General features: G+C 33.8%; 2 protein-coding genes across 2 annotated transcripts; both read right to left on the bottom strand.

Annotated features, from left to right (window-relative positions):
- Positions 1-386: 386 nt before the first annotated feature.
- Positions 387-10,181, bottom strand: LOC110602967 (structural maintenance of chromosomes protein 4). The gene is made up of 28 exons (XM_043951566.1): positions 9,884-10,181; positions 9,448-9,537; positions 9,153-9,254; positions 8,635-8,811; positions 8,424-8,554; positions 7,341-7,419; positions 7,105-7,262; positions 6,941-7,016; positions 6,620-6,748; positions 6,407-6,551; positions 5,842-5,972; positions 5,361-5,513; positions 5,065-5,254; positions 4,571-4,704; positions 4,064-4,222; positions 3,446-3,754; positions 3,186-3,362; positions 2,861-2,944; positions 2,568-2,777; positions 2,391-2,480; positions 2,179-2,300; positions 1,935-2,090; positions 1,724-1,831; positions 1,583-1,643; positions 1,276-1,410; positions 1,061-1,148; positions 875-947; positions 387-777 (listed from the first exon to the last, which is right to left on the bottom strand). Exons 1-28 carry the CDS (start codon positions 10,037-10,039, stop codon positions 657-659), a joined length of 3,744 nt encoding a protein of 1,247 aa, XP_043807501.1. The 5' UTR covers positions 10,040-10,181; the 3' UTR covers positions 387-656.
- A 1,145-nt stretch (positions 10,182-11,326) lies between these two features.
- LOC110608530 (gibberellin-regulated protein 4) lies at positions 11,327-12,371 on the bottom strand. Its single transcript, XM_021747777.2, has 3 exons — positions 12,210-12,371; positions 12,015-12,093; positions 11,327-11,708 (listed from the first exon to the last, which is right to left on the bottom strand). The coding sequence occupies exons 1-3, from the start codon at positions 12,270-12,272 to the stop codon at positions 11,527-11,529; spliced, it is 324 nt and encodes a 107-aa protein (XP_021603469.1). The 5' UTR covers positions 12,273-12,371; the 3' UTR covers positions 11,327-11,526.
- Between the last annotated feature and the right edge of the window lie 2,205 nt (positions 12,372-14,576).

Genomic DNA, 14,576 nt, shown 5'->3' with positions numbered 1-14,576 from the left:
ACGTTTTCCTCATTGCTATATTATTTAAATTGACAAATGGATTACGAGTTTGTGTTTAATATAAAATATAATAAATTGACATTTTTGCGTAATAAATCAATAAAAAAATTATTGGAAAATCAGGAATATTATGAAAATTTTAAATATATATATTTTTTGTTTACTTCTCAACTATTTAAAATTAATTTTTGCATGTGCAGAATATAAATTTAAAATAAAAATGGAAAATGTTCATGAACCAACATTGCAGCATGTACACAAGCATAGCCATACCGTTAGGTGTGTTCAGGTGCAAGACATGTGTATTTGTATTCTTTTTTGAAAAAGAAAAAATTCCTTCACTTAATTATGGAGGATAATCAAAATAATTTATAAAAAAGGTGAGAAAAATCCACAACTGAAGGCCGTTTCATATCAAGCCATGTAAAAATAGTCAATGGAGGCCAATCAGCGTGTACTCTGATTTGCTCCATACAACTGGATATTAAATATTTCAAAGAATACAGTATGATTTAACACTATCAAAATGTTACAAATAAATATCGAGTTGATATTTGCAAGTTATATATATAATAGTTACAAATCAAACCTACAACAGAAATGGTAATGGGGAAGTACCACTTTTTCAATTGACGTGGCCGAAATCCGCACGCACATCAAGCAACTTTTTCACAAACCACAAAACAGCCAGGGTTGACTGTAATGCTTTTAGTGCAGTTGTCAGTTTTATAGATCCCAACAAGTCGATCTGCCAACTCAAACATGTTGTTCCTAAGGCTGTATGTGTGCAAACATCGTATACGGAGAACAGTGTTAGTGATTATGTAGCATCTTAAAACTCTCCTTATAATTCATTTGTCAGCATCAATCCTACCTTATGATAATGAATTGGGCATCCTTTGTCCGGTCCTTAACATAATGTCCCACAATAGAAACATTCTTAAAATCTGGACAGTTATCCATATTAATCATACGGATTGAAGACAACAGATAAAAGGTAAAAGACGCTGTGTTGAATATGAAATAGAAGCAACTAAAGTCAAGAGCAATGAAAGATTACCTAGAGCAGCATCAATTTCATCCATTACATATAGTGGTGTAGGCTTGTAGTGATGCAGTGCAAAAACAAGAGCTAATGAACTGAGAGTCTGAAAATATTAGAAGATTCAATGTCACTACCACCAAAGAAATAAAAAATAAAATAATATAAAAGCTTCAGCAATTCTTTTTAAATGTAAGAAAAACTTTCCATAACCAATGATGATTGTAAACAACCTTTTCACCACCCGATAAGTTAGCAATGTTTTTCCAGCTCTTCTTTGGTGGTCTAACACTGAAAACAACACCCTCTGAGAAAGGATCCAAAGAATCCACTAGCTCAAGTTCTGCATCCCCTCCGAGTGTAATCATCTGTTGCAAATTTATAAAGGTCCATGTAAATTCAGGCAAAGATGGCACCAACCTGTCTCTTTCATTATTCAATCTAATTCAAATTCAAGCCATGCGAAGACCAAAAATGACAAACAAAATGGAGATAACCAGAAAATACACACGCAATGCATACAGATCTCAAATCACAAACCTGATACATTTCCTTTAACTTCAATGATATTGTATTGAATCCTGCCATGAACTCATCCAACCTGAAAAATAATAATGCAATTGAAATCATTCATTTGAAAATCTTAATGCTAACCATGTACGGAACAAATGATTAAATTGCCTTTTCTTTCGCCATTCATCATGCTGCCTTTTAATATCATTACGCTGTTCAGTGACCATGTTCAGCTCCTCAACTCTCTCATTATATAATGAAACCTTTCTCCGATATCTGTGTCAATGTGCTCATTTAGCAGAGGTTCATTGCAGAGCAAAATGGTAAGATTCACCACAGATGTAAATTTATCAATGACAAGAAAAACAGAAATTCATACTCTGAGATAGAATCTAGATTTGGATTCATCTCTTTCAGTTGTGCTTCTAGCAATGCTACCATTTCAAGGGCCCTTTTGAGACCACAAGACTTGTCAAGAGTCTCATCTTCCAAGGTGGATTGAAGCTTTTCGGGGTCCACCAGATCCTTCTGAATTCTGCAAGCATTAATATGATATTAGACATGCTTCATGATATGATGTTTAAGTCCCAAATTTTGATTATCTTCTCTGTAAATAAACTCACTGCTCCAAATGGCGCGTGAGAGCATTTTGCAAGTCATCAAGCTTTTTCTTATAACCCTTTCCCTTCAATTCCAACTCCTTATAGCTCTTCTTCATATCTTGTAATTTGTAATCAGCATCAACCTGTTTATGACAAAAGGAAAATTAATTGAACTAGTCAGTCATGACCAAAACGAACAAAAGTACCAAGCATTGCATTAATTACCACAGTACCTCTGATGCCCGCAGCTCATCCACAATTTTTTTCATATTTTCATATTCAGATTTTGCTTTCCCCAATACTTCATTGTGTTCATCAATCAGCTACAGAATATACAAGGTGAAAACAATAATTAAACTTATCCAATGAGTAAATAACCATATTGAAACTTAAAAAACCACATTACAAACTTTTTGTGTCTTCTTATAATTTTCCTGAACCGCAAATGCCTTCTCTTCTATTTCTTTGAAAACACTTCTCATGTTCTCCTTCTCCTCAACAAGTCGATCCTTTTCCCTCTTTGAGTCTTCAATCCCCTTTATTAACTTCTTTATCATTTTCTGGTTTGCCTCTATTTGAACCTTGTGACGGTTAATCTCTGTGCTAGTTTTATCAATATCCTGATTAAGAGTAAATTCATATCATTAATGTAAGCCCCACATCATGGTAACTAGGACATTTCATATTCATCATTAGAACTTACAGACTGAATCTCGTTGACCTTTGACTTCTGTGCTTTCAACGTTTCCCCCCCAGCATTTTCTATTTTACTCTGAAGTTCCGTTGCCTATCAGCAGAATAGCAAATGATAAGTCAACTTAACTGAACAATCAAGACAAAATATATAAAACACTTAAGTTTCAGATAAATAACTAATTTATAAATCAAAAAAGAATGTCCAAAGGCTTCTAAAGGGAATCAAAGCACTAATGTCAAATCAGTGTTCTTCGGACATCATCTGTTATCCAGGTATCCAAAATGTCTGGATTAAAACTTGCATGGATGAACAAAATAAATTCCCAGTGTACCTTATCCTTCAGCTTTTTGGACCCTTGTACAAGTCTCTCTATCTCCTTTTCCTCTGTAGATATTGTTTTCTTTAGCTCATCCAGCCTGTCAAGCTCGTCCTTCCTTGGCCGTGATGCAGCCTCCAGTGAACCAAGTTGTTTTTCAAGATAACCATGCTCTGAATTTAAACTGTCAATCTGCTTGAGAGAAGTATTCAAAGAGTTAGTTTCCCTTTGCAGCCACTAAAACAATCCTTTACAGACTGTAGTAGAAGTCTTGCCTCTTTCTGACTTTTGGCCAATTCCATCTCCAGTTGTGCAATTGCTCTTTCTGAGGCTTGGTAACTCCTAACTGCACCAACTATTCTTTGGCGGATGTCATTTAATTTATCGACGATAGTAGAAAGCTCCTTCTCAGCATCGACAACAGCTTCTGTAGAAACACTGGTGGCTCGAATAGATGTGCCCATTTTACCACCGCGTGGCTTGCTTCCACCACCACTCATGGTACCAGATTTTTCAAAAAGAGCACCATCAAGAGTAACCACACGCCGAAACTCTGTGCTGCCACCATATGCAATTCTTGTTGCCTATATTTGGAAAATACCAAGCACAATTTAAAAAAAAAAGTGGAAACCAATTCAGATAAACCCAAAAAATGAACATGATCTAGAAGTGAGCAAATTACTCGACTCAACTAAGCTTTAGTTAATCTAGTTGAGACTGGCAGTAAGTTTTTTGTTTTTTCTGTTCCACTAACAAGTGGGCAACAGCCATTCGGAATTTGCTTCTGCTAGAAAGAGCTAAATTAATAAAGTTATCATAGTTATTTTACTTTTCCTTTTTCAGAAAATAAAACAAAATACAAAATATAAGCCATATAAACAAGTTGAATATACCTGATCTAGATCATTTGCTACAACAGTGTTGCCCAATGCAGCAAAGAATGCAAGCTTCATTCTTTCATCCTGAACTCTAACTAGATCAAAAAGACGTGAAACTCCCTCTGGAGTTCGTACTTTTTCCTTCAGCTTTGGTAAGAGATCAACTTGCTTCTCCTGCATTGAGTAAATTGCAAAAGTAAATTGCAAATACCTGATGAAAAATATTATCACTCCAGACACATGCTATTGCCAAAAATTAACACAAGTCACTTTGCTGAAATTCAGAAAATGCAGAACATAAGCATCACAACTTCAGAACTATAATAGATCCCTAAAAATTTATGCTTCCACAATATTTGCAAATAATAGTCAAGTTCACCATTAAATATTTTGTCCTAAGCTATTCATGTTCATGGCAATAAATTGACCTGCCCAAATACCCGAGTTTACAGCCAGTGAGTCTTTACAAGTGCTCAAATAAATAAAGAAAAAGAGTTAGTATCAAGAATGTGTAGCTGATACCAATATCATGAAGGTTGCAACCCCAAGATTCTCCCTTCGGAGCAGCTCAACACAAGCTTGAGCTGCAGTAGTTGTCTCCACCACAATATAATCAAGTCCAGGACAAGCTGTTGATATTGCAACATCATATTTTGCTGCATTGACAAATTTTCAAAATGTGAACAGGTGCAAATGGAAGTGCTATAAGATAACACAAATGAAGAAGAAGCTTTCCAGACAGAAAAAAGCCACTCTGAAAAGTGAAGAGAAAATTTTTCTGGCACAAATTATAACTTGCATTAAATAACATGGAAAATGTGCACCACAATCAGAAATGTTTCTCACTATTCCACACTTGCTGGACAAAAAAAGATGAAAATTGCGGACATATAAGTTTCACAAATCAAGTTCAAAAAAATTATGACAATATTGCATGAAAAAGGACAAGTTGCCAAGAAATGCGCATAATATCATACATAATAAAGGTACTCATAATCATAACTGACAACACTCACCATCAATTGCACCTAAATCTCCCATCCGACCATATATTCCTTGAATTTTATTAGATTCCTTGGCCTGCAAAATTGCTTTCATAACTGAACCCTGACTTTTCTCAGAATCAACAACTGATTTAAGTTCTGCAACCTTCTGTCTTGCAGCCTGTTCTATTGGAATCAATGATTCTTGCTCTTGGATGCACTCCTAAAAAATATAGAAGTTTTCTCACTATATCCTACCAGGGAAAAAGCTACCAAAAAATAAATAAATAAAGAGGACAAAGGTTTGAAGACATTAGCAAAATACAAACTTGTTCCACTTTACGCGCTTCTGAGGCTTCAAATTTGTGCTTTTCTATATCATTTTGAAGTTTGGCAATGGTTGCAGTTTTCGTTTCAATTCTCCCTAATATGTTATCCATCTGCCTGTGTGCATCTTCAAAAGCTGCACGACTAGCTTCATGCTGAGACAGCCAACAAGCACATTTCAGTTTAGCCAACAATAAGATAATATTCTTATAGAACTGCAGACAGTACAACAGAAACATTGAAAACATTGACATGATTTATATAATGTAGTTTCTGCCATTTTTTTAACCAACTTAATTGTTTTCAGAATTATATTGTGGCACACAAACTTTATGAATCACATTAAAGAAGGTTGGATCAAGACAGTTTCAGTATCACAGGAAAATTATCTCTAAATAATAGAAGACCAACAATTTCTAGACTCTAGAGCATATCATAGATCAATTAAAATTAAATAGGAGTTCATGAACCGCATCACCTCACCTTCTCACACAGAAGCTTGCTTTCTGTACATGCAACTTCAAGTTTACCCTTGTGATCAATTAGCTGTTGTTCCCATGGTTCTAATGCAGCGCGAACCTTCACAAGCTCAGAGCGATATCCTTCAGTCTCAACTGTTCATTAAACAATTATAAGGAATGAAATTAATTGGATGGGCGCCTGTAGGCTAAAAAAAAAAAGGAATCCAAATCTGGAACTCTGCTCTAAGCAACACAATAGCTTTTTTAGCCCTATGAATTACTCACAAATGCAAGAAAAAGAAAAAGAGGAGACATCTTCACTCCAAAAGGGAATTATGAACATAAATGATAAAAAAACACAGTTTATACAAAATAATAAACAAACAATAGAGGACTTGAAATTAAGGAAATGTTTCCATTTCTCTGACGGGACACAAAATCAACAGCTAACACAGAATAAATACTCAAACGTGAGCAAACTGTGATATTTGTAGTACCCATATGTAATGAAAAAAAAAAAAAGAAAATGTGAAAAAACAGAATGAAAAAGAACTTCCAGTTGTCTACCACTAGGGAAAGGACACAACCTTTTGAATTCTCAACAATATCCTCCAACACTCTCTCCTCATCCAACAAAAGTTTTTGCAGTTTTGGAATATCATCCTCAAGTTTTGGAATCATATTTGTTGATTCCTCACACTCCTTTGTTAAGTGCTCAATCTTTGATGAGTCCTGTAACGGGAGATGAAAATCAGACAAATGCTCAGATTCAGTCACCAGAAAACTGATCTTTTCCCAACCTTATTGAGCTTATCTTCAAGTTTCTTGATCTTTTGCTTCTTGTGCTTCAAATCCTCTCGATATTTAACATCTTGCCTTTCAAACTCCTTAAACTCCTCTTTACAATTTAGAAGATCATTGCCAAGTTCCTGAATTCAAAAAAAAAAAAAACATAATGGCAAACAAAAACAATAGACGCGGTCAGGGTAATAACACAACTGCACAAATAATGTCATCTAGAATGATACACACAAGTTTTATTTGCACACATAGCAGGGGGAATTTAATAGACTTATCAGTGACTGGATCTAAAACCATATCAATATACATGCAAGGCAAACCTCTTGTCTCTTGATATACTTTTTGTGCACAACCTCAATCTCCTTCAATGTTTTATGATTTTCTTGAATCTTTGCCCTAAACAAAATAACAAAAACCTCAGCATTTGCAACACTTTTACTGAACAAACAAATGTATGTCCAGATCTTGACATAATAAAAATAACCTTTCAGCCTTTAAGTTTTCTTCTAAGCTAGAAACATTTGTTTGCATTTCGCCCATCTTTGTACCAGTATCCTCATAAGCTAATTTTGTGGCTTTCTCTTGCCATTTCAAGAGTGACAACTCTTTCAGCATATATGCCTCCGCTTCATTCTTCACATCCTATTTCATAGAACAAGGCCCACAGGTTGATCAAATGCACTTGATGATGATTTAACAAGGTGCAACAGAGAAACAAACCTCCAAGCTATCTCTTTCTTTCTCAGCTAATTTAACCATCTGCACCACCCCAGACCTTTTCTCATTAAGGGATTCCAACCTAAGAAACAAATGACAACATCAGAAGAAGTTTGAAAATGACTTGTATGATTGCATCAAATTGGATTGTTAATATTGTTTCCAAAATAGTGATCATAAAGTGTAACTGTAAACAAATTTGATTCACCAGCAATGTAAAATCCATCTTATCCACAAAGATTTAAAATTTACATTTCTTTTCCGGACACAGGATCAAACTGTAGTAACAATCCCCTGACAGAAGAAACAGGGAAAAGGTCGCATATGATAGATGACTATCCCCAAACCATCATAAAGCAGATAGGCATATGCATTACGGACACCTTTTTTTATAATAGCATCATAATCAAGATAAATGCATTGATATCTCTACTGACACAACTAAATTTGTACCAACTTGAATTTAACAATACAAGAAGCGAATTAATAATGTGTGCAATGCAAAATGGTATTCACTTGCTTTGCAATAATGGATAAATAGAATAAAATGAAGTTGTTTCCCTAATTTGCTTTGCAGTTTCCACATTACCTTAACAATGCAAAAGTGGAATAATGAGAAATAACAAAATTCAGTGTTTCAAGTTCAATAAATTATTTTTAAAATGAATCCCTCCACCACATAACACCCACGATAACCATCCTTCCACCACAACCACCAACACCCCACTGCTATCACCATCAGTACCTCCGTTATCGGAAACACAACCTTCAAAAACAGAACAGTTTCTAGGAACCATCTAACAAAAACATTCTTTTTCAAGAAAAGAAAACAGCAGTACAAGATGGAACCTAAGATTTCCTTGCCAGTGTTATCCTTAGCATTTTGAAGTTCCCATAGCAATTTTCAAAACTAACAATTTTTTGCATCTGTCTCTGTCCTTTGCATTCACATAGATAGTGTGGGTAAAGATATTTTTATCCACAATTTAATTCAAAATGTAAAGAACAAATATATATATATATATATATATATAGATTATAGCACGAAAATATTGTGCAAAATGAAAAAGAAGAGAAGATGCTTACTCCTTATATGATTCTTCAATCTTTTCAACATATTTGTCAGTCCCAATTATGTCTTCCAGATATTCAAGAAAACCTTCATCATGGGGTCCATTGGCTTTGGGCTTCATCAATGAAATCTGCTCAACTTCACCCTATACCAGCCAGCAACTGAGTCTCAAAACCCATGGAGAATAACTTATTAGCTCTTAGTCAAATGGAGTGCAGTACAAACCTGAAGAATCAGAAAACGATTATTGTCCAGATCAATCCCCTTCCCTTTCAGTTTCTTGGTGACCTCAGTGAAATTGCTTGGACGATCATTTATGTAATACTTAGAGGAGTTATCTCGAAATGCAACCCTGGTGATTACAAAATCACTTCCTGGAACAGCATCATAGTTGCCATCATCCTACAATAATCAGGAACTTAGTTTGAAGCTGTGATGAGTTAAAAATCTTCCAAGGTTCCTTTGGTTGTGAGGACATCGTAAAAGGAACAATCAGAGTAGATAATAAAATTTTTCCAATAGAAAGAGTCTAGAAAGCCAAAAACTTAGGCAACCGAGTGTTTGTTGAGTATTGATCCTTTTTATTGAAGAAGAAACAACATAAACACAATACTTGATATTTCACTTCCTTTCCTTCTAGTTGCTTTCCCAGAAACAACAAAAGCATAGAAATGCCACTACAGTTTGATGGTTAAAAATTTCAGAACCAGAGAAAAGGAGAGAGATTAGAAACTTAAAATTACCAGGTCAATTATCTCCTGAAAATGAACAGAAACACCTGCACTATCTAGGTTTTGGTAATTAGTGGAATTGTGGATAAGCTCAGAAACCTTGTTAAGTCTCATCTGCATATTCCACAGAAAATAGTTAGGCACGCGAAATTGGAAAATAAAATAATAATTCATATTTAATTTTGGAAAGCCACCTTTTTTTCACAATCATGTGAAAGAAAAGTAGGTTTGGCAGCCAAAAAAAAAAACTCAGTTTCTACTTCTGCATATGCCAATTAAAACCAGAAAGAGATGTATTGAAAAATACCTGCTTCGCTCGCTTTCCAAATACAAATAACATAGCGTCTATTACATTGCTCTTGCCACTCCCATTGGGCCCCACAACTGCAGAAAAACTCTGATAACTCAAAGAGAAAAGAGAAATGTTAGAGAAAAGAAAATATTTCTAAATTCCCAATTGAACTCTTGTGATCTGTTTTGCTTCTCAGAAAAACAGAAACTTGGGAAAACATGGAAAATTTTTGAAATTTTCATAAATTCTCAATTGAAATCACACCCAGAAGGCACAAAATAACTGAGATTACTACGTCTATTGCAACTAAGTACCCTAAATTCGCCAATTGTTAAAAATCAAGAGTGAATTCCACTTCTTCACCTCCAATTTCTCAGCAGCCAAAACAGGTCCTAGAAACGAAACCAAGCAAACAGAAGTAAAGATGGGGAAACTAAAATGAAGAGAAAACCTTGTGAAAAGGACCAACGCGTTGTTCGCCGGCGTAAGATTTGAAATTCCTCATAACCATTTCTTTAATGAAAAGCCTCGGAGCTCTGGAAGATCCAGAAGCTAGGCCTGAGTGGGACTCGTTGACCATGAACTCGTCCCCTGATTTCACCACCATAGCAGAGTCAAGCGATGTTTCTTTAGCTTCTCTTCACTTCACTTTCTGGTGTTGTCTCTCTGTCTCTACGAAGTATTACCCATTAAGAGAGAAGAAATTAATTGAAAAGAAGAAAAAAGTTTCGGGATCGTGTGGCGGGAATTTGAAAATTAGCGAGGTTTCTTTAAGGTCGTGAAGGCCCAGCCCATGAATTGAGAGTCGGGTTAGTCTTCGGTTGATCATGGATAGTCCAAACCGCTAATGGAGTAATGGGACTGGACCCTCGGCCTGTGGGTTCAGAGTTTTAATTGAAATTGTTTGTAAATTAATTATAAAATACTATTCATTTTCCCATTAATTTAAAGAGAAAGTGGGAGGAAATTATGAAAAAAGAAATTCAGATGATTAATGTAATTCTGTATTTATAATTTATTTTTAAAACTATATGAATAAAATAGTCATTTTATTATTTTTTAAGATAATTTTTCCTCTTCATTTTTATAACCTAAAGCTTCCGTAGGCACCGTGTTTAAATAAATAATGCATTTATTAGTTTTGGGCGTTCGATAACGCATTAGCAAAGCCTTCAAATTTCCAATACAAGGCCTTTCTGACTTTTATTTAAGTGGTATAAAAGCTTATTTTATATGTAATATCATGTTTATAGGTTAATTTGTATATATTTAATTGAATTAATAAATTAACTTAAAAACATGTTATTATAAATAAAATGAATTTTTATATTACTTAAATAAAAATTGAAGAATTTATGTTATAAAATGAAATTTATATATTTTTTACTATTACAATCTGATTCGGTCAATGTAAATTTCTCAATTACGCATCACTCATCTGTCAGCTCTGCACCTTGTTTCAAACTCTTGTAATTTGGAATGGCATTTGTGGGTATAGTTACTCATGAATGTCCTTTATACGACTCTGCATTTTAGAATCTCGATTGTTGATTAACGGTTAATTTGAGTGAGAACGTGCACAACTTGAAAAGTGGAAAACTTTAATACCACTTTATTACCATTAAGTGTCCCACAATGGCAATTCATGTTTGGGAATGATGAATTCAGTTGGCATGCTTTGCGACTTGTGGGTACCCAGTCTTATCTTCTCCTCTGCATCAACATCAGGTGTTCAATATTCAAAGAGCAATCATTTCCATTCCCAATTTCAATCAATTCTAAGCCATATCATAATTTCCACTGTTTCAAAAATTGAGAAAATTGATCTCATGAGCTCTTGCATAAAAACCCAAATGAAATCTGTTCAAAATCATCCACACACATGGGAGCTAAATAACCAAAACATATATAGAATTCATTGATAATAGATTAGCCACTCTCATTTCAGAGATCTCCCTCAAGGAGTGACTATAAATGACAAAACCCACCTCAAAAAGTGTTACAATGGTACCATTGGCACTGATAATTTTAAGATCAAAGTACTATAGCAGCAATAAAAAGGGAGATTTAGAAAGGTGAACAAGAGATTTTGCTTCAAGGGCATTTGGGTCCTCCCTCCTTGGTCTTCCAGTTGTTGTAGCAAGGGCACACGGCTTTGTTCCCATAATACCCAGGAGGCACACACAGGCACTTTCTGCAGCATTTCTGACAGAAGAACATGCATGGCTTGTGGTATTGGGTCTTGCTGCACCTCCTCGAGCATTGTGATGGGCATTCTGGTTGTTCAAGAAAGAAAGAAAAAAAAAACATTACCATTGATGCTTCGTATCCGCCAAAAAGATATATAACCAGTTTCCCAGGTTCATTTTCTTGATAAAGAAATGGTCAATTTCAAGAAAACGACCACGGTCAAAACTCAGTCGTTTGACTGAATTCCATTGTCAATATTGTAGATCTTGGAAGTGTGAGACTGTGAAATGGGCCTTTCTGTGCAAAATCTTTGGTTGTTTGGAGGGAAAGAAAAACAAAGAAAATAAAATAAGAGAGATCTGCAGTAAGAAAAGAAGAATGTAGGTACTTACGATAGCTCTTGAGACTCCCTGGCCCGTAGCTATTCTGATTGTTATAGTGGTGACCTCCATGACCATGAGATGCCATAACCTGCAAGAACATTGCACAAAAAGAAACTAGTGTCAATTATATTCTCTTTTCTTAACTTTTTCTTGTTCAGGGTTTTCGATTTTCTTGATGAAGATGAGAGGAATAGAGCTTCTTACCAAAGTTTGGAGCATTGAAATGGCAATGAGGGCCAAGAGGAAGACAGCGACAAACTTAGCCATGGGCTTCGTCACAGTGCAAGGAGAAGAGGAGACAGTAGCAGTGAAGGTGATAAAAGAAAGAGGGGATTAGATTGGTTGAAAATGGTGTTGTAGCGTAGGGGTATAAATAGGAATTTTGAGGGAAGGAATTGGGGAAAAAGCTTCTTAGCTGTGGCCCTTTTTCATGGGTCGCTGTATGAATTGTTGCTTGTAATTATGGATGAAGGGATCAATCCCATGTAAAAACATAAATAAAATTAATAATAATACTTATTATTATTATTGATAATATGATATTCCACAGATTCAATCCGATGTGACCGCGTGAAGAAGGTTTGATCCGGTGGAGAAATCAATAGATCTAAATGGATAGTGGAAAATTAATAAAATTAATTTGTATATATTAGGATTTAAGTATAAGTCTCATTCATTAAATTTTAGAAAAAGTTAAGTGATATTGAAATATGATCGATTCAACGTGTATATATATATATTCTGATTATTTTGATATTATATGATTTATGTTTTATTAAATTAAATATTTTTTAATAAAAATATTTGATGATAAGTGTATTAAACGACGCATTAATAATAAATATAAAATCGATTAGTTAATATTTATTATTTAATTCGCATTGTATTAACTGAATCTATATACATATTTAAAATTTTAGAGAGGGTTAAAGAGAGCCAACTATCATATTAGCATTTTAAATCTATCTTTTGATATATTACAACGTATTTAGTCTGCTCGATATTTATTAAGATTAATTGTTTTATTAATTTTTTATTTATTTAAAATATGATTCGAGTGTAAACACTGTTTTTTTTAATTATAGCGAGGTTTGTATTTCATAGATTATTATGGAACTAATATTTAATTATTAAATTATTAATTTAATCTCTAATAAACCAATAAGCTAATGATAAATTATAATATTCAGATATTTACAGATTTAATCTGATGATAAATGTATATGAGTAAATTTGAGAAATTTTAGATTTTATTTTTTAGATTTCTAATTTTTAATTCATATATATTATTTAATTAATATAAAATAAATATTTACTTTGTACACGTTATTTAATTAGTAGAAAAAATATATATATATATATATAAATTAATGTAACTAACTTGATAAGTATGATATTGTGAAAATTAATAGACATATTACTAATATCAATATTTTGAGATGTATAAAAAATAAATTTTCATGGAATAAATTGAGGATTTTATATATTGATTTTTCAAAATATTAATGTATAATGTGTGTTTTTTCTGATATTGTGTATAATGTATGCTGTGATTTTTTTTTTTTAAATAAAGATTGAAAATTTAAAAAATAAAATATAAAATTTTTTAAATTTATTCAGATAAATCAGACTAAAGCTGTGTGATTTAAGATGAATACAAAGATATTAACGTAAATATTTTTTTCTATAAAAAACATGAGAAATAAAAATGGCGGTGCAACGGGAGAGCCGGTTAGTTAAGTGGTTGTTGTGGATAAGGGGCCCACAGTGACAGATAAGTCAACATAACTCGCATATCTATTCAAATCAGTTAAAATATATACTAGTCGTATTTAGAAAAGAAAAAAGAAAAAAGAAAAAGTTTTGTGGCAGTGCATGTGCAGGAACTGAGCAGAGCACGTGACCCAAAGCTGCGCTTCTTTGACAAAAGTGCGCACCGCGCGCTCTAAATCATGCAGGGTGCACCACCCATTTCACCGACATCTGTCTGCTTTGGGCTTGGGGCTTTACCCCTTCCTTCACCCTCCTCCCCCTTCCACATTAACTGCCATTACGAATTTACGATTTCTTACAAAGAAAAAAAAGGACTTCAAAGGATAATAATTATTTAAAAAAAATATTATTTGATTCAAGTAGTATACAGAAGCCTCTCTCTCTTTTTGTTTTTCAAATCTTTTATCGAATCTTAATCCATTTGCCCCAAGATTTATAGTTATATAACTATTGGCATTAGTTGTTGGGCTGGGTTTGAATTATTTTACTTCCATGTATTAGATTGATTGTGTGTTATATTAGATTTTGGCCCATTATCTATATTAATAAATGGTTGGTTACCTTCGATTAAAGAAAAGAAAATGTTAGAAACAAGAAAGTTTCTTTTGTACCTGTATGAACACAAATACATATGGGCGTCAAAAAAAAAAAAACACAAAAGGTTAGAAAGCAGCGATGAATAAGGAAGGGTTATGCATTGCACGGCAAAAGCACGGAAAAGGAGACACGCTAACGAAGGGATATTGATGTGGCTGCATGTGGCTGCACATGCCATCTACTACCTATTATCATAAATAT

The sequence above is a fragment of the Manihot esculenta genome, chromosome 2 (assembly GCF_001659605.2).
Source record: "Manihot esculenta cultivar AM560-2 chromosome 2, M.esculenta_v8, whole genome shotgun sequence".
Classification (NCBI taxonomy): Eukaryota; Viridiplantae; Streptophyta; class Magnoliopsida; order Malpighiales; family Euphorbiaceae; genus Manihot; species Manihot esculenta.
The sequence above is the reverse complement of the archived record's forward strand: the minus strand, read 5'-3'. Positions and strand labels throughout refer to the sequence as shown.